Raw genomic sequence first — 23,699 nt, forward strand, 5'->3', positions numbered from 1 at the left:
TCTCGGGGGGGGGGGGGGGGGGTTCCTACAAAATTAAAACATGTTCTCAGATAGCATGTATGTGATCTCACCTCATGAATTATGCTTAATCAGAGTAAAACCCGATTAGTCTAATCACGTTTTGCATGATATTACCTCCATTTCTCTAAACTTTTTAAAGCTCGTGTTTGAGTGGTGGTATCCTGTCGAACAGTCATGCTATTAGATACATAAATTTCATGACAGTAGGTCTTCCAGATTTTTCGCCAAATGCATCTAGTTTTTCAAGAACCTGTGTCCAGATTTTCAATGTCTACAGGTGGGCAGGAATGTCTGGTAGTAAACTAGACAAAATATTATTCTGCACTAACAAGCCACCAATACTTAAACTGTTCACTGTGGCTTCAGCTCACAGGAACAGTTACAGAACAGATTAATGATAAGATGCATCAGGAACAAGGAGGAAATATAAAGTAATCAAAAAAACAATTATAATCTGAAAGGTACTCAAACAAGACCGGTTAATCAAAGTGGACTGATTTAATACACAGTACAAGGAAATCCCTGCTTTTTTATACAAAAACTGTCCCAGAAGATGCAGTCCTTCCATGAAAATATTCACTTATGTAAACATAAATGACAGTAAATGATGGTTACATGTGAAAAATAGCTGCAATAGGCATTTCCAAACAGCAGTCCATCATCTGGCTTCTTCCCCTCATGGAGAGCCATTCACCTTAAACTGTCAGTGGCAACTATGCAACGTGTTGCTGCTTCAGCCTGAATGAGTAAGTGGGTGCACATTTAATTTGTTAGTGCTACTAATGCATCCACAACATTACCCATGTGTTCTCGGAGACTGCGTTCTGCTGCCGCTCTTGATATTTCCATCTCACTCATCTGCAAGAGAGGGGAAGGAGAGTCAACATATTTATAATTTTTTTTCTAACCGGCTTAGAATTCTGTATATGCTTAAACTCCATCTGGATTATTCATGCACAACTTGTCAATCAGTAACTCAGTCTCATTAAAACTGCTTTAGTACAGGTGATTAAATATGAAGTGGGGAGGTAACAAAAGCTTTTACTCAAGAAATCATTGCTCATGCATTGTGTATTACAGCACTAGCTCAGACACACTGGAGATTTATCTTTTCTTATTCCTGGAGTGGTATAACAAATTTGAGGGTGAGTAGGGAGGCTTGCCCTTACTGTAGAATATGATGCAAGAAAAATGATTTGTCGAGAAGGTTCAATAGATTAACAGACATAGTGAAGCCATTAAATGCACTTTTTTGCAAAATTTACATATGTATAAAATTAAAGACATGCAGATGGATTGAAATGCATTTTCCTCAAACTTCAGACTGTCAAAACCAAACATGAAAACTAATGTATTATTACTCAAGCAATCACAGGTAATTACTTGTAGAAGTCACACATTTCAATCACAGCCTTAAAGAAACATGACTACATCTCAATTTATTTTGTCCATATGCAGAGTTTTAATAGAAGCAATCCATTTTGTTTCAAGGAGCAGACTAAACATAAGGCAAAGTCAGGGCCATTAAGTCATAATTTCACACAAATGGTACCCAAAGCTTATTTCATACAAATGCACACTAGTTCTGTAAAGCCAGAATGAAGTCTCAGCAAATAACTGGGCAAGTTGCATTCATTCATAGCAGGCATCACCCTAACTTAGTGACTAGACTCCTCAGTGATTTGGTAGAAAAAGAAAATGTTATGAGTCGAAGTCAGGGATAGTTTCAACTTGGTTTCACACAAACAATTCCCAAAGATTTACAGGCAGATACCAAGTTGGTTAGGCAGGTTAGGTGGTAGACCACAAATAGGCAAAGGCAAGATTCTGCAAGTCAGGGACAGTTTCACACAAGAGTAACTATTCCAACTTATTTTGCACAGATGCACACTACCACTGCACTGACTTTAAATTACTTTAGAGCAAATAAAGAGGGTAAGTAGCTCTCAACTGCAGCATTAGCTAGCCAGCCCCCCCCCCCCCAAAAAGAAAATCCAGTTTCAAACAAATGCACACTAGCACTTAACTGCCAGGCTTTAACCTGATCAAATGAGATGGGCAAGTTACTTTCATTCACAGCACAGCTAGCAGCCAATACATTTTCAAAAGAGTGAGAAAATCATTCCAATCCATTTCACATGCATTCACCATACCCCTTAACATATTTAAACAGAACAAATCACGAACAAGTCATTTTGTCCACAGCAAAGACACAGACACTAAAAACAACACTTGCCATCAAATCAGCAAACTACATGTGCCTGCAGATACTTGGGTACACTTTTCAATATAATGCATGTGCTTTCTACTTGCTGCCATCCCAATGAAGCATGGGACAGCAATGTACAGAAAGCTGTAGCACTTTATAGGGTTAGTTCAGCTGCGGGTGTTTATTCTTTTACATAAAGAAACATTCCTTTACTTAAAAGAATAATCGTCCAAGTTGACTATACTCACTAGCCCAAGCAGCAAATTTACACATGACAGGATACTGTTTATGGAAGTATTAATATGTGCAAGTTTTTTTTTTCAAGCTTCAGTTTAATATTCCTGCTACTGAGCTATATACAACATCTTTTTACCCATAAAATTAAAAAAATGGGTAAATAAATAGATAACATATACTGGCATTTGTTTGTACTGCTTTGTACAGGAGGTCAGCAATTCAAAAGATTACCATTTTTAAAGGTCTTACTAACAAAGTATTTCCACAGTCATGAGTGGTAGCATCATGGTGAAAGAGAACTATACTTAGTGATGTCTACAAAGTACATAAAATAGTTTACAAATGCTGTTAGGCCTGGCCATATTTTAAACCGCCAAACAGCCAGCTGGAACTAGGTTGCAGACCCCAGATCTAGTATCTGCTCTAAACGTACGTAAATGCTACCCAACACTTTTTGATAGGTGCATGGGATACACAATGTTCATTTGCCATTGGACAATGTCCAAGATGTTCAATTAGTTCCCATTTATACTGATTTGATAAAAATTACTAGAATTGTTTCATAAAATTAATATACTATTAAGCAACTGCATACTAAAAAAAAAAATCTACATACATTTCCATAGTGACTCCTTTAGCCTTTGGGAAAGATCTATGAGAAGATTATTACACATTACATGTTCACTAATAGTCTTATCCCTGTATGCAGAAAACATTAAGATACTCAATGGATTTACACATGGATGACAATATAGTTATTAAAAGGGGATAACAAAAAAGTACCACAGTTGTTTGGGGAATGGCATGATAATGTCCCATACAAACTAGAGGAATATAAAGAAATTTATGAAAAGAATTCCATTCCACATTAGCAAGCAAAACGCTAAAATTGTTCTCAAGTTACGTAACTTGATCCTGCTTCTTAACAGTTACAAAGTGATGCAATTTTCCAAAATATACATATTAATGGATTACTCAAAATTCATTGTTTATACTAACCATAAGAAGGAAAGGACTGTACTCCACCGTCAACGACAAAGAGCCTATAGTTTTATCACATTGTGCAGTCACCTCATCTTATTTCACTGCAGTCTGAATATATGCCAAAGGTTATGACACAGCCTGTCTTTTTATGTTTACTTGAGCAAAACAAGAGTTCAGATGTGGAGAAATATCTGCCAGAATGGAAGCATCTCGGCAGAACTGAAAAAAAAGTACAGTTCTGCATACAACATACCAAAATAGACGTTTGGGCAACGGATCACTGCTGCAGTCATTCTTTACTCCAGGGTTTTAGTGAAAGGTCAGATGCCTTAACTTTCAAACAAGTTGCAGATGTCTGTCTGGAAGTCCCTGCAAGTACAGTGCCTCCCTGCAAGTACAGTGCCTCCCAAATTACATCAAAGCTAACCCTTTGTGTAAAGGAGAGAACAGTTGCACATCTTTTTTTTTTGTGTGTTTGAAAAAAATATTAAGTGTGTTCCACCCAGTTAGGCATAAAACTTCCTATGCACTAACAGTCGGATGCAGATGGGCTGGATTGCCACCCATGCTCAAAAAGTTACTGACAGACCAACAGTAAGTGGAAGTTGATTCAATTATCTTAGAAGTCACTGTGTAATGTACCCTCACTAACTCTCTCAGCAGGGCATTCCATTTCACAAATTGCTTAACCAACCTATGTGCGTGTGGAGGTCCACTGAATAGACGTAGATCACAAACTGCTTAATTAACCAGGCAGAGGTAACCTCTCTGTGTAGCCTGCAATAAAACAGAACAAAACAGTGGATATAAAAAGTGTCCACACCCCTGTTAAAATGCCAGGTTTTTGTGATATAAAAAATGAGACCACAATCAATCATTTCAAAACGTTTCCCACCATTAATGTGACCTATAACCTGTACAATTCAATTGAAAAACAAATCTGTTGGGGATAAAATATAAAAAAATAAAAAACTTACAATAATCTGGTTGCATAAGTATGCACACCCTTAAACTAATACTTTGTTGAAGCACCTTCTGATTTAATTACAGCATTCAGTCTTCTAAGTCTTCTTGGGTAGAAGTCTATCAGCATGGCACATCTTCACTTGGCAATATTTGCCCACTCTTCCTTGCAAAAGAGCTCCAAATGTGTCAGATTGCGAGGGCATCTCTTGTGCTCAGCCCTCTTCGGGTCACCCCACAGATTTTCTATTGGATTTAGGTCTGGGCCATTCCAAAACTTAATTTTTTCTTCTAGAGAAGCCACTCTTTTGTTGATTTGGATGTATGCTTGGGGTCATTGTCATGTTGAAAGGTGAAATTCATCTTCAGCTTTGTAGCACACATCTGAAGGTTTTGGGCCAAAAGTGACTGGTATTTGGAACTGTTCGGAATTCCCTCCACCTTGACTAATGCCCCAGTTCCAGCTGAAGAAAAGCAACCCCAAAGCATGATACTGCCAGCAACATGCTTCACCGTGGGGATGGTGTTCTTTTGGTGATGTGAAGTGTTGCTTTGTGCCAAATGTACCTTTTGGAATTGTGGCCAAAAAGTTTGCCTTGGTCTCATCAGACCATAACACATTTTCCCACATGCTTTTGGGAGGCTTGATGTATTGTTTTGCAAATTTTAGCTGGGCCTGGATGTTTTTGTGTGTAAGAAAAGGCTTCCGTCTTGCAACCCTACCCCATAGTCCAGACATATGGAGAATATGGGAGATTGTCACATTCAGTACATAACCAGTATTTGTCAGAAATTCCTGCAGCTCCTTCAATGTTGCTGTAGGTCTCTTGGCAGCCTCCCTGACCAGTTTTCATCTTGTTTTCTTCAATTTTGGAGGGATATCCAGTTTTTTGGAATGTCACTGTCGTCCCACATTTTCTCCACTTTTTGATGACCGTCTTCACTGTGTTCCATGGTGTATCCAATGCTGTGGAAATGTTTTTGTACCCTTCTACTGACTGATACCTTTCAACAATGAGATCCCCTTTGATGCTTTGTAAGCTCTCTGCAGACAGTGGCTTTTGTTGTAGCAGGCAACTGAGTAAATGTCAGGAAACTCCTGAACTTTATTTGGGATTAATCGGAATCTCTTTAATGGCAGGTGTGTACCCAAGAAGACTGAATGCTGTAATTAAATCAAAAGGTGCTTCAACAAAGTATTAGTTTAAGGGTGTGCACACTTAAGTTTTCATTTTTTCCCTAACAGGTTTGTTTTTCAATTGAATTGTACAGGTTATAGGTCACATTAAAGGTGGGAAAGGTTTTGAAATTATTTATTGTGGTCTCATTTTTACATCACAAAAACCTGGCATTTTAACAGGGGTGTGCACACTTTTTATATCCACTGTAATACACCAATAGCTCCTAAAGCCTTTCTGAATAGTTTTATTTTCCAGTCCTCGAATTTTTCTAGTTAAGGAATGAAAAGATTTCCAGTTTACAAGTGGCTTGTTGAAATGCTAAACACAAAACTGCAGGAAACACGCACATATATGTACATGTCAAACCAGTGAGGATTAAAGAGTACAATTAACTTTTGAGTAGCAAAGAGATGCCTTTAGAATTAGATTTCCTAAATCTGGTGTAAACCCTGATCACAGCTTAAAATGCTACCTACTACTGTACCTAGATCTTCAATAATTGTGCCATTTTCAATTAGACCAATTATTTTGTGATCATAATTTACACCTTTTTCTTCTCAAATCTCATGAAGCTTTACACATACTCAAATTAATGGCAAAGCCATTACTACTGCACAAATTAGGTTTCTGTAGACCATCTTGAAGAATTTCAGCATTTTTGATTTACTTATTTGAAGCAATAATGTTATGTAGTTTGCAGTCAGCATTTTGGTAAACCACAGCTTGCCCATCTTAATTTTTGAGCATTTTAGGTACACGGTCCAAAAACATCAGTACAAAACAGTGTGGGACACCACTAAACCTCTATTGAGGTGGGGTGAAAATCCTCTACCTTGATCTGACGTGCCCTGTTGCCTAACCAATGTTTCACCCACAGAAAAAAATTTGAACTGGACAATTAATGTCATCAGTATGTCAATTATTCCCTTAGGCGGATTACTGCTGAATGTCTTAGGACCAAGATAATCCATATGCACAGATATCCCTTCAACAGCAGCTATTACTCTTCAAAGAATGACAAAATCCAAAATGCAATGCCTGCAAGTATGGAGCTCAGAGGTAAAGCTCCAACTACAGCCCAGGAGACTCAGGTTAGTGTGTTTGGCAGTTGGCTATGCAGGCTGTGATGACTGGTGTGCCTATTTTGAGGGGAAAAAGTGGAGTCTGGAAGGTCTGGGCTACTGCTTTCTAAAAATATCACTGACAGAGGGCAAGGACAGTTGTAGCAGACAGCACTACAGAGATGATGTGCAGGTGCACCCTGCCCAAGCCAGTGAAGGTTTTTCCAGAGCTGGCCATACAAACAGAGCAAGTAAACCGAAATAGGACTATGGTGATGGTGATAGTATGGGGGGGGGGGGGGTAGTTATTCATACAAAAGTGCTCACTGCTGGAAAGTCAGAGAGCAGCAAACATGTCTGCCTGGATGATGGCCTCTCCAGAGGCTTACCCCAAAAATCCAAGGGAGGACTCTGAAAGAATGGGGTCAAGTCCAATAGGGGGTAACCTGATGGTTAGTAGGGCACAAGGCAAAAAAACACAGAAAAAAATAAATTGCAAGATCTCCCATTAGCAAACACGTACTGCTGCATCTCTCAGAAGTAAGTTCCCTGTACTATTGTCGAGAAGATTGTTACGACTTTCATGATTTTAGACAGAAAATTGGTCATGCTCTTGGGGTAAATGCCACGCAGTGACACGTGATCAGGAATGAATCCTCACAGCTGGAGCAGTAAGGCAGAGCTCTTAGCACTAGCCACCATGCTCAGTGGTCTTGCACTTTAGATGTTACACAGTTAAGTTGAAAAGTATTTGGGCAGTACCGATATCAAAACAGTAAACAGCAATGACTGTCAATACTCATCTGCAATTTCTCCATGTAGTGTCGGTGTGTGGCAGCCTATACTGCAGTGATCTACTTTAACATCTGCTTTTATGGCAAATTGCACATGCAACTGTACCAAGTTCATCAATCCAATAACCACTGCATTCATATTTCCTTGTTCAAGGGAACAGTATGACAAATACTGCTAAAAGTCTGAAGACATCAAATTACCCAATTTGAGAACAAAATAGGGATCATGCGGCTAAATGCTAGGAGCTGAAACCAAAAACTGCACTCCCTGAGAGTGTGTACCCCGGCCTTGCAAGGCTACAATGCCTTCCATACCTTTAGACCGTAAAATGAACGTTTGAAAACCAAAGGAGGTGGGGTTTCAATCTACACGAGAGAGAAATTCACCCTCCCATCTAGTTAGACTGGGCAACTCCATGGAGTTACTCCAGGTCCAGGTTATGGTGGATAAGACCCCCATTCAAGTCCTAGCCAGTTATAGATCCCCCTCCATGGGTCACAACACCCATAAAGCCTACTTAAAGATCCCCCTCCATGGGTCATAACACCCATAAAGCCTACTTAATCAAACTGAAGACAACCCAAATGTTATCGAACACACTGGCTGTGGTGGATTTAAATTATTCCATCAACTGAGAAACCTATTCTAGCCCAAACTTGCTACTACAAAAATTCTTTGACTTTGTGAATTCAAATGCCTTGGAGCAAACTGTTTGCTCTTCTCGTCAGGGTATGGACATTCTAGATTTGGTCCTCACCAACATGTCAAACAGCTGCTCTGCTGCAACTGTGACCCTCATTAGTTAAAAAAATGAAGTTACATACTCACCATAACGTTCTGAGTAGTTCTACTTCATTTGTCTTCAACCTGTGAGTACCGGATCCTAGCCGGCAACTTCATAAGCTCCGAGTGCCAAGCTCCTCCCCTTACCCATAATACACCACCACTACCTTCCAACCCTCCGATAGAGTTTGCTGCACCCTACACTGAACAACCCGATCCCAAAACCCCTTACACAAAAACCCCCCAGCTATAAACGCTGTCCATATGGTAAGGCCAGGTGGAAGGAGGGGAGGGATGGTTGAAGGTAAATGAAGTAGAACTACTCAGATGGAACTTTCTGGTGAGTACATAACTTCTTTATCTGAAGTAGTTTACTTCATTTGGTCTTCAACCTGTGGGACAGAATTCCCAGCTACTAAACACCTGGGTGGCCCTCATGGAAGGATATTCCGGAGCACTGTGGAACCAAAGGATGATCTCCTTTGAGAAATCAAAACCAACATAGTGAGAAATAAAAGGTATGAGATGAGGACCAAGTAGGCGCAGAACAAATGTCGTCTAAGGATACTCTCGACCAAAAGGTCGCAGAAGTAGCCATGGACTTAAGTCAAGTGAGCTTTAACCTGACCCGGATGAGACGAACCTTTATCTTTGTAGATCTGAAGGATACATAGGAGATCCACCTGGCAATGGTCACCTTGGAAATAGGTTTACCCAAAAAAGGTTTAGAAAAGGACACAAAACTAGTCAGATTTACGAAAAGTTTTGGTCCTGTGAAAATAGAACCGTAACAGTCTATGAATATCCAACAAATGCACCTTGTATTCAATTTTGTTGGTAAAATTTGGAAAAAAAACAGGTAAATTGACAGTTTGATATTAACCTCCAATGCTACTTTTGGGAGAAAGGAAGGACTGGTGGGAAGAGAAACCCTGTCCTTGTGGAAAATCATGTACAGAACCTTGACAGACAACACCTGAAGTTCTGAAACACTCCTAGCAGAGGCGATAGCCACTAGAAAGGCAGTCTTCCAAGAAAAAAATATCTGTGGTTTCTGCAGGTTCAAATGAAGGAGCAACCAACGCTTGAAGTGCCACAGTAAGGTCCCACAGGGGAATGGATCTTTGACCGGAGGATGTACGAGGAAGGTACCTTTAATAAAGGCTTTGCACAATCTGGAATAAGCAAAAGAAACAGAGTTCTCACCATTGTGAAAATGAGAAATGGTGGCTAGTTGAACCTTGACCGTAGACAAGCTAGCCCCTTGTTGAAAAATATTTGCCAAAAAAAAAATCAAGAATAGTCGGAATGGGAGCCGTGAAAGGATCTACACTCCTTTGAGAAGCCCAAAAGGAAAAATGCTTCCATTTGCTGCGATAAATCTTCCTGGTGGACAACTTATGAGCTGCCACCAGAATAGACCTGACAGAAGAAGACAATCTGTGAGTCCTAGCAATTAAGGGAACTGGATTGTCCAGATTCAGATGAGGGACCCTCGAGGGGTGCAAAATGAGATCCTAAATGGGATCCAAGGAGGAGCTAGAAGACGAGACCAAAGGAAGAGAAACACCTGGCGAGGCCAAAAACGGGGCAATGAGGATCACTTTGCTCCCCAGGTCGACAAGCTTTCTGTAGGAACTTTGGAATAAGGAGTACAGGAGGATAAGCATAAAGAAGACTGGGAGGCCAAACATGGACTAGAGCATCTCTGGGGGATTTTCCCAGCAGGGGGTTCATAGCAAAGAACTCGCTGCACTTCACGTTGGAAGGAAATGCAAAGAGATCGCAGCAAGGCATACCCCACTCTATAAAGATCTGCTCCGCTACTGAAGGATTCAAAAACCACTCGTAAGGCATCAGAATAGTCCAGCTTAGTTTGTCTGCTAGAATGTTGGACCACCCCGGAATATGAGTTGCTACCAGAAGACGACCGGTGGAGATCGCCCATTCCCAAACTCTCATGGCCTCGTGACAAAGGGGGTAATATCTGGTCCCTCTCCGTTTGATATACCAGACCACAGACATGTCTGACTGGATTGCAATGGATCCCAGAGATAGAAAGGCATTAAGGGCCTGCAACACTAAAAAGGACCGCCCTCATCTCCAGAACATTTATATGCAAACTGGTCTCAATCGGGGACCACATGCCTTGGACTGTCCTTCCTGAACAATGCCCCCCCACCCTCGCTGGGAGGCGTCCGTGGTCACTATGGTTTGGGCAGGGGCTGGAACAAAAGGTAGTCCCTCCAAGATTTCCGAAGACTGCCTCCACCATAGAAGGGACGCCCTGCAGACTCTGCTGAGGTGTATCGGTTGGGACAACGGAAGATCCAAAGACCATTGCACTGCTAGAGTCCACTGTAGTACTCGCATATGTAAATAGAGCACATGGTAGAAGTGTTATTGTCGCTGCCATAGAACCTAGTGCCCTTAAGACAGACTCTGCTGAGGGAAGGTGAGATCAGTAAATGAAGGAGACATGCAACCTTAAATTTCGAGCTCTCTCTGAGGTCAGGAAAACTTGTCTGCAATGTGTCTATCTGTGCTCCTATATATTCCATCACATGGACAGGGTTCAGAAGAGATTTGGCTGTGTTGATTGTAATCCCTAGATAGTGTGCAAGCTTGTAGGAGAGAGTCTCTGGTCCGACAAACTAGATGCTTGGTGGGAGCAGTAAGGAGCCAATCCATCCAGGTAAGGTAGACCTGGATCCCCTGAAGCCTCAGGTTAGCCGCTACTACTGCCATCACTTTGGTAGAGGCTGTGGTGAGACCAAAGGGTAGGGGTCAAAATTGAATGATTGGCTGGTAGCAGTGAAACCTCCTGGAGCTACTGTGCATCTTTATGTGATAGTAAGAGTCCGGGGAGGTCAAACAAGCACATCCAGTTGCTCTCCTGCAGGAACGGCATGATGGACTGTAAAGTGACCATCCAGAACTTCTCTTTGGCAACCGACAGGTTCAGAGTAGACAAGTCCCCCATCTTTTTTTTGCACCAAAAAGAACCTGGAGTAGATGCCCGATCTAGACTGATCAGGGGGATGGGTTCGATGGCTTGTTTCTTTAGCAGCTTGAAAACCTCTAGCGCTGCTGCCTCCCTTTGTGCAGGTGGTACGTCTAGGTGGTGTTTGTAAGGTGTAGGGAGAACCACAAATGGGATTGAATAGCCTCTGGAAATTATCTGAAGCAAACAACGGTCTGATGACTTGGACTCCCATGCAGCCAGTTGCAATGACAGGCGACCCAGACTGCCTCCAGAGCAGAGCAGTCTGGCAACCCCTCAGGAATGCTGAGCGGGCCTGTCAGAGAATGGTTCTTAAGAACCAAAATTCCTCGGACATCCTCTGTGCCGGCATCTTTCCCTGGTGGGCCCAGAGTGTCCCGGGAATACTGAGACTTCCGGTACCACAGCTTCTTTTGCCCTTGCTGATTCCGGGAAAAGTATCTTTGAGAGTTCGACAGCAGACAGCGTCTTCCAGTCTTTCTCACTCTGGACCAAGGTTTCACGGATGGTCTTACCAAAGAGGGAAGAGCAGTCATATGGGGAATTCGCAAGAGACACCTTGAAGGGTTCTGTGAACTGACACAATCTGAGCCAGGCATTACACCTCATGGACATGCCGGACCGAGCTGCCCTAGCTGCTCCTTCAGTCGCATGCAAGAGGAGTCGCACAAACTTATTTGAAACCGCTGTCAAGGTAGCCATTCTCACGGAGAATGCAGCCCTGTTCTCCTGCAACGTGGACTTTGGGGGAGACTCAGCCAGTTCCTTAACCAGGTCGTGCTGTAGTAAAGTAACATGGGCCAGATAGTTCAGCGCCCAGATAGAAAAGGTCGCTGACGCATAAGCCAGCTTCCCTAGGCGATCCATCATCCTAGACTCACGGTCAGGAGGATGGATCGAGGAACTCTCCTAGGCTAGTTCCATCTTGATGGCTGCTGCTACCACCATAGCATCTACAGGGGACTCCAAGCCAGTCTGCAGGGGGGCTCAATATTTTGTCTGGGCATTAAGGATTGGTTCCAGTGTCTGGTTGCTTCCAAGCCCGCGAGGTGACTTAAGTCCACTAATGGAGATCCACGGGAGGGAACACCCAGGAAGTAGACGGGCCCCTGCAGAAAGCCTCCAGGAACACGGATTCGTTAGAGGAAGGTTTTGGGGTAGACCAACCTCCCCTCTGGCACAAGATTTCCATGAGGTCTCCAAAGGAGACCTCCTCGGGAGGTGATCTGGGGGAACCTTCCCCATCATCCAAATTAGTGTCCTGGGTGAAGGACTCCAGGGAGGAGTCCAAGTACCTCCTCTTGGACGTATGCTTGCAAGGAACCTCTCCGCTGGGGCTATCCAGAGGGAACTCGCAAACCACTTTATGTTCAAGGGGAACCATCTGGGGCTCAAGCATGGGCTGTCCCTGTGGTAAAATGATGGGATTCACACACAAAGCAGGAGGAGTCAGGGCGAAGTCAGAAGATATAGTCAGAGGCCTCTAGCCATTGGAGAGAACCCTTTCCCCAATGTTGAATGCCGAGGGAGAGCAAGCTTCCTGGGGATAACATTAATGGAAATGCTCTTCCCGGATCAGATGGCACTCCGAGAAGGGGGCCATTATCAGACAAGGTCAGAGCTGACTGAAACCACTTCACCCCCTCAGATCTAAACACTCAGGCTCTGGCTGAGAGCGCCACTCTAATCCGAACTAGTTAAAACCCGCACAAATATTGCAGTCAGTAGTTAAATGGGCCACACTCAAACAAAGCACACAGAGTGTGGCCATCAGCAGGCGACAATTTGTGGCCACACACTGTGCATCTTTTGAAAACCTGTTTAGGGAGGTCAGTCATACCTCACTAAAGAAAAAAACTTTTGAGACACACACTCCACTCATCAATCCCACACTCAGACAAGCACACAGAAGGGGGGGGGGGTCTAACTACTACAAACTACCTTAAACTACCTAAAAATAAGACAATACCTACACTTGACACACCAGCGAAGGGGAAGAAGGGAGGAAACCTATGCTACCAGCACACACACACACTTTTGAAAAAGACCTACTCACAACTTGGAGCTCAAGAATCATGATGTGTTGGAAGCTGCGGCACACGAGATTGGAGGGTTGGAAGGTAGTGGTGGTGTATTATGGGTAAGGGGAGGAGCTTGGAGCTCATAGCAGATGCTTGTGAAGTTGCCGGCTCGGATCCGGTACCCACAGGTTGAAGATCAAATGAAGTAAACTACTTCAGATCTGACCAAAAATCAATCACCTTTGAACTGACACTAACACCAGAACTCACAAAGGGTGAAATCAGACTAAAGAACTTCACCAAGGCAAGCTATACCCTCCTAAGTGAAGGTATAAATGCATTCCAAGCCCCACCCCAGGCTGAAAGTGGTAACTACGTCGAAGCTTACACTAAAGCCCTGTACAATCACATGCATAAGTAACTCTGCTATACCAGACAGAATCCATTCTCAGTAAAATCAAACTGCCATGGTGGACTTCCAGCATCAAACTGTACAATAAACACAAAAAGTTGGTGTCCAAGAAAACAAAGACAAGGACCCAACAATGGAAAAGCACCCTCATCAGCCTTAAGAGGGAAATAAGACAACTTGTCAAATCCTCCAAGAGCTCCTTTGAGAGAAACCTAGCAAGTACTGCCAAGGATAACCATAAGGCCTTTTACAGCTGTGTATGTAACCCAAAGGGTAGGACCCAAGCATGTGCAGAACTGATGGCCAAATGTATATCACACACGGACCCCACAGAGATGGCAAACCTACTAGTGGATAGGTTTGGGTTACATATCTCAAGAGCAGGTCCTCAAAGCCCTGTCCAAGGCAAAGAACATGGCTTTTATGGGACTAGATGACATCCCAGGCTGTCTTCTAAACAGGATAAAACATGAACTAGCTTCACCACTAAGTACCCTTTTCAATCATAGCCTAACCAAAGGCTTTGTTCCTGCGGAATGGAGAATAGCTACAGTTATTCTTTTCCATAAAGGTGGCCTAGCAACAGACCCAGGGAATTACAGATCCATACGCCTGATCAGCCTCCTCTGCAAGTCCATGGAATGAATCGTTATGGGCCTCAAAAATAAAGACATAGGTGACCTCCAAACTCTGGATCTTACACAGTTCGGCTTTGCGAAGGGCAGATCCTGCCTGTTAAATCTGGTGGATTTCTTTCGAAAGTGTGACCAAGGCCATCGATGAGGGCAAATCTGTGTACACAACATACCCAAACTTGGTAAAGGCATTCAAACACAATCCCACATTCAGGCAGTACCAATAAAACTTGGCAAAATGAATATAAACACCTTTGTTGTAAGGTGGGTTGCCAACTGGGTCACAAACTGGACACTAAGTGAACGAGTCCACATCAACCAGCAGACCTGTTACCAGCGGAGTGCCACAGGGGTCAGTGCTGGGGCCCCTACTGTTTGGTATATACTTCTCAGAAGTTCACGTCAAAACTGAAGGGTTGTGGCTAACCAAGTTTGCAGATGACTGCAAACTAGCTGCAATCATCGAATCCCCCAAATTATGTCACTATACTCCAGGAGGGTCGCACACAGACCAATGACTGGTGTTTTAGTCGTGGTCTCAATGAAGTGGTAAGGGACCTGGGATCACAGGTTGACTACAACCTTAACTTCGACCACTATGTGTCTACCATTGTAAAGAAAGCTTTCCACGTAGCTCACTTGATTAGTAAAGACATTGCCTCTAGAACAACAGAGGTTATAACCCCCATATAAGCTGCACTTATCTGGCCCATAATATAGTAGAACGCCCCATTTGGTATGTGCCATACCAAGCACCAGCAGCAACGAGACTACAGAGGTTTCTAACAAAGAAGATAAAAGGCCTCCAGCATGTGCCTTACATGGATCAACTAAAGTCCCTATCACTATACTCTGTATCATATAGACTTCTTAGAGACTACTTATGCCAGGCCTACAGAGCAACCCACACCCCAAACTTAATGAACTTACTGCATATCCGTAAATCATATGGGTCTAGGGCTACCCACTCCAGGGACTTAAATACGGCCGGCGACTTAAATTGGTCTCTCCAGCAAGTCCCATCTATCTCTGAGCAACTGCCACATCTTTGGGACAGGCTACCAGTTCATTTGAAACAGAGCACCTCTATGACACTGTTCAAGAGGAAGCTTGACAAGTGAATGGGGCACCTTAAATTCTTACTGGAGATGATGCCTACAACTCTCCTGGACATGGGCAGTCATCACTAAATGCAATGTAGGGTACTAGCACTTCTATAGTACTACATCGGGTTTAAACGGCTAGGCTTAAAATGATCCCTGGGTCAATAGCCTAGTAATCTTCTATGACTAAAGAAATCCTACAGTATTTCAGAAACTGAAGCCACCACATTCTTACACTGCCTGACCTGACTGTAGTGCTTAGAGGAAGTGTGGATATGGCCCATGCCACTGCCTCACAAATGGAGTAGGTTGATAGATTTTTTTTTTAAATGTTATACCCCTAGTGCAATACCACATACTGGATTTTCCAGCTTTTTCAGCTGACTCACAGAGGACTTGTATAGTATGCAAACAATAATGGGCTCATTCTGCTTAGAAAATGACGGCCCTGATTGGAATGAGACAAATACCCGGTCGCTCCGAGATGCTTTGTCCTTGCAACACAATACTAAGGTATTCCAGCAGACGAAGTACTCTCTTTTATTCTGTGAACTTTGGGGGAAAAAAGGTGTCTTTTGAGAAGAATGGTTTAAGGTTCGCTTCTGAAACCACTCTGGGCATAAAAAAAATACCTCCTTGCACAAGAATTTAGAAGGCCCCCAGGATAATGCAATAGCCAACAGAAAAAGGACTTTCTAATATTCGAACTAGAGAGGTGTAGAAGCACTAGGCTTAAAATGAGGCAGTGTCAGCTACCATAGGTGTAATTTGTTCCTACAGTGGTATTATGTGAAGGACACTCTTCAAAAATTGCTTAAACCAGTGTGTGGGGATCCATCTGTCAGCATGCTGAAATGGCTGAAAAATGCTCTTTGTTAAAAGTGTAAGATAGGCTACATCTACTGCAAGACCTTTGACTTTGGAAACAGGGGGTTTGATATTTCTGGTGCTGCCATGTTTGCAGAATCTTTACCATTTAGTAAGTATAACTTCTTTATACCAGGCAATGTATTGACCTCTTGTACGATGTGAGCCATAAGAACCTTTTTTGGACTGCACTTTCAGACCTATCTTGCTTATTCTAAGAAGGTCAGTTTCTATCTGGGCAAGTTCAGCTGAATTTGGGATGTGTGAAACATCCATTTAAATGGACCACTGTTTCTTTTTTTTCATCTAATTCTTTAGCCACCAGCTGAGTGCAGGCTACACAAGAGAGTTAATATCTAGGGGGACATCCAGGAAATGTCCCTTAATATCCTCCAGCAAGGGATAAAGCTCAGTAAATGCATGCCGCCTCAGCGTGATTCTGGAGGTTTTTTCCTTTTGCCAAGAGAATCCACTGCATTATAACCACATTTTATAACAAGCTTAACCATTCTAAAAGCTGTCACTAAGCTTATTTTTCCTTAAAATTTTCATCAGAATACCCAGGATGTGCCCTCTGTGTACTTATGGACCTCACTCCAGTACTTCATTCTGTGCACCAGCAATTACATTGGTATTAACTGCATGTGTACATTTTTCTTTTCTAGCAAGCCTAAAAAGGATCTCTGTGAATGGGAAGCACCCACCTTGCACCCCCCCCCCCCCCGATGCATCTAATGAACCACTGCAGTACCTGCTATAGTTTTTAACAGGCACCTAAAGGAAAACTCCACCCTAGAACTAAAAAAAAAAAATCTGTTTTTTCACTGTTTTCTGACCTATTTTAACACCTCAAAAATCACGCTCTGCTTTATTTGTAATTTTAGCCTGTTTTTCACAACATGGCTATGAATGGGGCATGATGCATCAAAGTGATCTTGTTCTCCCTCAGCCCTCTCTCTTTCCCACAATTATTTGTACAACTCATGCCAGACGCAAGTCACTGAATTCCCATGCCATTGACATATAATGGGATTTGAGTGTGTCACTTATTTTCTTTATCTTCTGTAAAAGGACTACTTTTCTGTCTCTAATCACCCTCATTTATGTTTGGCTCAGACCTTGTTCTACACTATACTTAGAAGTTATCCAGCTATAGCCAGAAAAGTAACTAAATTGCAGGCCTTGGTTCAGGGTTTCAGTACACTAAAGAGACCCTTGCAGAATCAATTCCTCTTAGACTACAAAAGAAAACCCTGAACAAAGACCTGCAATTTAGTTAAGTTATGTAAAATAAAGTCTGAGCCAAACATGAGGGTTATTAGAGACAGAAAAGTAGCAATCCTTTGACAGAAGGTAAAGAAAATAACAGCAACTCACAAATCCCATTATATGCCAATGGCATGGGAATTCAAAGTTACTTCCTTGTGTCTAGCATGAGTCATACAAAGCATTATGGAAAAGAGAAAGGGTTGAGGGAGAACAAGATCATATTGATACAAGCCCCACTGGTAGCCATGTTGTGGAAAACGGCATACAAGAGATATTTAGGTGTTAAAATAGGTCAGGAAACAGTGACAAAAAGATCATTTTTTTTTAAGTTCTATGGTGGAGTTTTCCCTTTCTGAGCCTTGTGGAGTCTACTGAACTTTTCAAGAATGGGATGCTAAAAGTAAAGGGTTAAGGTCAGAGGGAGTTTCCTGGTTGTCAGCATCTTGCCCCATGTCACATGCAATTGAAGTGCACACTAAAATGTCTTTCCATGAAATCTGTTTTTTGTGGGGGGGGGGGGGGGGGAGCTGGATTTTCTTGTCATGGGCAAAGGAGAACACATCACAGATGGCTGCACACTGGCAGGACATTAGCCCCTCGCCAGGTGGGTACGTATGTCTCCATGAATCTCTTGTAATCAAACTGCAAAGATGGAAGGAGTGTGCCATATATGTCATAAGCAGTATGTACCACCCTAGGTACCAAGAAGTTAAGAATCCAGCAGCAGCAAAATCAATAAGGACAGCTGAAATATCTTCCCCCTTGCTTGTAATTCTGGAGGAAGATGGCATTACAGGCATCATTCACAGGCACCTAGATATCTGCAGCAGGCCCAGATGTCAGTCTTGGCCTGTGCAGTGGTAAGGACAGGAGCCCACTGTCCACTGAAGACATCAAGACAAGATGAGGAAACTCCCCTCTAGATTCTCAGAGAGCTGGGACAGCACAAAGCTGATCCTAACCAGACTCCGTAAACAGAGGCCTCTTTGTGGCTGAAAGTGTTACAACTTTATTTTCTAACCAGTATCTTTAGCATGTAATTTCTGATGCCGTGCTATTTCCACTTCTCTATTTGGATGCTTGGAATGGATAACTTGCCTAATGGATAATCTAACTACACCAAGGCTTCCAATTATTCATGATCAAGGTAGACTTTGGATGTTTCAGATCCTGCTTAAAACTTTCTTTCTAAAGCCACCATACTGGTTGAGGAAGACGTATCCTGGCTTTCTCGAAGGTGAAAAGGCATTGCAAATGGAAGTCTTTGGGTAAACTGTGTTCTGCGCGAGCGTACAGACACTCACCCCCCCACACACTTACCCGAGAGGGTTTTGTTTTGTTTTCTAGGGATATCACAGATCATAGGAACGAATCCAACTCCATGAATCAAAATTGATTGACACAAGTAGAGTACAGGCCACAAACAGAATATGCATCATTTGTTGCCCTGGAAGCTATCTAGAAACTACTGCAAGGGCAATGACTACTCAAAGCAAAAATAATTTAACTGAAATTATCACCTCCTACCTTTAAAGCAAACATCAGCCCATTGCCAGTCCAGTGGAATCTAGGCGCTAAAAGAGGTCTTTGAAAAGATCTGGAGATCTGTCCTGAAAACTGTTGATATTCAGAATGCTACCAATCTCTGGAGCGAGTACACGACTGCAGCTGTGAGCCCATAATAAACATTTTGCTTTCAAGACTCACTACTTGGAAGGAAAGACATTTAGCTCACATTAGAAAATGTGGCACAACTTCTGTTAACCCTAGGAATAGTTATGCCATAGGTAAAGCCAACTAAACACTGTCAGTTTTGAAGCAAAAAAAATACATTTACTTCTCACTGTGAATGATTAGCAAAAAAACATACATCACTTAGGGGAAGCTCAAAAGGTATTACACGGATTACTAAGGTGTGAATACTTAATGAAATTCAAACTACTGTGAGGCCAGAAAAAATATACAGTTTATAAGACTTTCCCCAGGATTCAATAATGCCTACACCAAGCGTACACCATTCTGAGTGAACAACACAGACATAACTTGCATTCTTCCTCCTATTTTTTAGTTTTCCTACTCATTCTTGCAGTAATCTTTGAGCGACTAGAAAGCAAAAAAAAAAATAAGAATGTTCTTGAATGGATCTACTTCAGCAGACCAACAGGTCACTTACCAAACTTTCAGACAGAGATGAAAAGGCAGACAACCACAGAAAGTACAGTTGTGTACACTTACCATAAATGTAGATGTTAGAGTGTATTCACTGTTGCAGTTATTACATTTGGGTTATCTGCCTGCAGGTAGCCCTCAACCGGCCTGAATACCAGAGTCTTGGATTCCTGCATCAGATGCTCTCTCTTCTTCCATGACATCAGGAGAATAAACATGCAGCCGACGCCATTACATCAGTTTTTCTTGCCACAGATGTCAGGTGCCCCCACAATGGGAAGCAATCACATGTTATGGTACCCCTCCAACAAAAAGCAAATACACCAAAGAAGGAAAGGTAGAGCCAAGAGAAGTCAGGGGGCTGGAGGGAGGGTAACCAGGACTGCAACAGTGAATACACTTGAACATCTACATTTAAGATAAGTGTACACAAAACTGTACTATGTTCTTCATGTTTCACTGTTGCAGTCATCACATTTGGGTTGGTTCCCAAAGCTAAGGAAGGCAGGAGGAAGTTAGAGAGCATTAGGGCCAGCTATTAAGCCCTGCAAGACTGCAGTAGCAAAACCAGTTCTGGATTTAGAAAAAAAATAGGCATGTGGTAATGCTTGGTGAATGTACAGAGCTCCAGGTAGCAACTTCTAGGATGTCCCTGGTAGGGACACCTCTGAGAAAGGCTGTAGAGGTAAGATGCAGCCCTGATGGAATGTGATCTTATCCCCTGTGGGGTAGGTTTTCCATGTTGCTTACAACAAAAATGAATGCAATGGGCTAGCCACTTAGAAATAGTTTGCTTTGAAATGGCCTTCCCCTCTGCCCCTGCAGCAAAGCCAACTAGCAGCTGTTCAGATTTTCTGAGAGGCTTAATCTTGTCCAAATAAAATCTAAGTTGTATGTGCACATCCAAAGAGTGCAGTATTAGTTCTCCTTTGTTTTGTGGATTCGGGAAAAAGGTGGGCAAATGAATGGACTGATAAGGGCCACACTAGACACCACCTTGGGCATAAAAGGAAGGATTGGTCCTGAGGGAAACCCTGTCTGCATGGAAGATAATGAAGGACTCCACTGCCATGAGGGCCTGTAATTCAGACACTCTTCTTGAAGTGATTGCTAGAAGGAAGGCTGTTTTCCAAGAAAGGAATTTCAACTCCGCAGTTGCAGCTGGCTCAAAAGGAGGGAGAGTGAGCTTTTCCAATACAAAGTTAAGGTCCCAGGCTGGAGTAGGGGCTCTCCTAGGGGGTCTTAAACTTTTAGCCCCTCTGAGGAATTCTTTAGCAGGGGGTGAGAGAAGTGGGATGGTTCAGTATTATAATGTGCTGAACTGGCAGAGGCATGAATTTTAATTGACGAGAAGGATAGGCCCTTGTGGAGCATTTCTGTTAAAGTACTGAAGAATATCATGTAAGCTGGGCACCGTTGTGCCCATCCACAGAGTCTGGCTCCAGAAGTATCTCTTCCACTTTTCAGCATAGGATTTTCTAGTACTAAGCCTCCCTGCCTCCAGAATGACATCTAGCACCTGCTTACTGAGGGATGCTACTGGAGAGCTCAAGGAATTAGCCAGGCTGCAAGGTACAGGGTTTGAAGCGGAGGGGGCAGAATCTGACCCACCTGCTGGGACAGTAGGGAAGGGGTCTGAGGCAGGTGCCATGGCTCCAGCAGTGTCATACTGCACAAGAGGGAGTACCAGTGCTGGCGTGGCCAGTCTGGTGCAATCAGTATTGTCCTTTATTTGTCCTGCTTGATCTTTAGCAGAACCTTCGAGAGGAGAGGCAGAAGGGGGAAAAGCATAAACTGAGAGGCTTTCCCAGGGCATCCACTTTCCATGCTTGACTGAGGGATGTCCTTGTGCAGAATTTGTCCAATTGGTAGTTCTGAGGGGAGGGAAACAGTCTATCTTTTGGAGTCCCCCATTTGTTCCTCAAGAGGTTGAATATTTTTGGTTCCAGTTTCCACTCGTGTGGGTCCATGAGATCTCTGCTTAGGTCATCTGCCAGTGAATTTAGCTTGCCTGGCAGAAATTGAGCTTGTAGGTGCACTTGGTAACTCAAGGTTGTGTTCCACAGAGCCATGGCTAGTCTGCAGTGAGGGTACGAGTGGGTTCCCCCATGCTTGTTTATGTACCACATAACTGTGGTGTTGTCTGCCTTTACCAATAATTGTCCTGGAAGAATGCGGTCTTTGAAGGCTGTCAGGGAATTCTGTACAGCTAACATTTCTTTTTGGCTGATATGCAGGTGCATCTGTTTCTGGTTCCATTTGCCCTGAATGCACTACCCTGCCAAGTGAGCCTTGAATGCATAGTCAGATGCGTCTGTGGTTAGGGTTTGGGTGACGGGAGATGTGAAAGGGAGCCCCTTGTTGTGGTAGCAGGCCTCTGCCCACCAAAGGAACTCTGTCTTGATACAAGGAATGATTGGAATCATTGATTCCAGGTCCTGAGAATGTTGACACCATAGGCTTTTTAGATACCACTGTAGTTTCCTCATATGCAGTCTTGCATATGGAATTAGTAGAATGCAAGAGACCATGAACCCCAGGGCTTGCAGAATTTTCCTTGCAGATAGCTGGGTCTTTGTGGCCAGTAGTTTGAAGTAGGTTGTCAAACTTGTTTCTCTGGAGTGAGGAAAGCCATCTGGGAAGTTGTATTCAAACTTGCTCCCAGGAATACAATTTGCTGGCATGGTACTAAGTAAGATCTTAGTTTATGGTGTACCCCAGTGAGTTTAGAAGTTTCTTTACTAATGTCAGGTGTTTTAATAGCAATTCCTGGCTTTCTGCCTGAATCAGACAATCGTCCAAGTATGGGTATATCTGAATATTTCTCTGCCTGCAAAATGCAATGGCTGGAGTGGGACACTTTGTGAATACACTGGGCACAGTAGATAAGCCAAAGGGAGGTGCAGAGAATTGACAGTGCATGGAGCCTGCCCAGAGGTATTTCCTGCAAGATTCCCTTATTGGAATGTGCAGGTAATCTTCTTTAAGTCTAAGGTTGCCAACCAGGCATCTTTGCCTAGCATAGGAAGCACTGACGTGTTAGCATCTTGAATGTTGGGATTACCAAAAAAGTGTTTATAGAGATGTCCAGGATAGGATGCCAGGAGCTGTCTTTTCTGGGTACCAGGAAAGGTCTTGAATAAAAAATAAAAGCCTTGCCCCTTTTCTTCTGTTGGGACAGGTTGAATAGCTCTGATACTTAGGAGGGAGAGAAGGAGAGAGGGAGAACCTGCTGTTGAGCCTCTATCCACTGATTTGGGGGTCGGTCTGGCCAACCGTTTGGGGTTGGTAGGGTGTGGAAGTGAAATCTGTATCCTTGGGAAACAGATTACCCAGGCCAAATGAGTTTTGAATATAGTTTCCAGTTCTGCATGTAGGGCAAGCTTTCCTCCTAAGGGAGCAGGCAACTGAGTAGGGCTTGGAAGGGTTAAGGTGCCATTTTCCCATAGGGGGTGTCTTACTACTCCCTGTTTTGTAAGTGGGAGCCCCCCACTGCTTAGGCCTGTGCATAGCATGAGACTGTAACCTAGGTGGTCTGCTGTTCCTGGGTTTGGACTGAGAAGGACTGGAAGAGGCTGGAAAGGACCAATTCTTTGAAGGTCAATGCCTATTAAATCTGGGAGGCTGTACTTGCAGGAAATCTAACAGTTTGCATAGATTTAGCTTTTTCCTCCATCTTTTTGAGGACTTCTGCTTTGTTGCCAAACAGGCGGTCTTGGTTTAAGGGAGCATCCAGTAATTTAGCTTTAACATGATCTGGCAAGTTTTGCTCCTTAAGCCAAGCATGCCTTCTAAGTACAGACCCAGTGACAGCAGCCCTGCAAGATGCTTCGAGTCAAAACCACATTGCAAAGTATGTTTACTAACTTAATGCATTCTAAATCATGTAATTCTTTGTGTTCAGTACAGTCAGGAATCAACATCATCTTCTGTTTAAGTAGTCCCATAATATGCTGCTGGTACTTTAACATATGAAACTGGCAAT

The 23,699-nt window shown here is 43.0% G+C and overlaps 1 protein-coding gene across 1 annotated transcript in view; it reads right to left on the reverse strand.

The window, feature by feature from the left end:
• Positions 1 to 500: 500 nt before the first annotated feature.
• The window catches only part of HYPK (huntingtin interacting protein K), a 93,031-nt gene continuing 69,832 nt past the window's right edge, over positions 501 to 23,699 (reverse strand). The window contains exon 4 of the mRNA XM_044077702.1: positions 501 to 879. Within this exon, the coding sequence (XP_043933637.1) occupies positions 784 to 879 (96 nt within the window). The 3' untranslated portion in view covers positions 501 to 783. The remainder of the gene's footprint in view (positions 880 to 23,699) is intronic.

This window comes from Protopterus annectens, chromosome 7.part0 (genome assembly GCF_019279795.1).
Source record: "Protopterus annectens isolate FY-2018-M chromosome 7.part0, PAN1.0, whole genome shotgun sequence".
Lineage (NCBI taxonomy): Eukaryota > Metazoa > Chordata > Ceratodontiformes > Protopteridae > Protopterus > Protopterus annectens.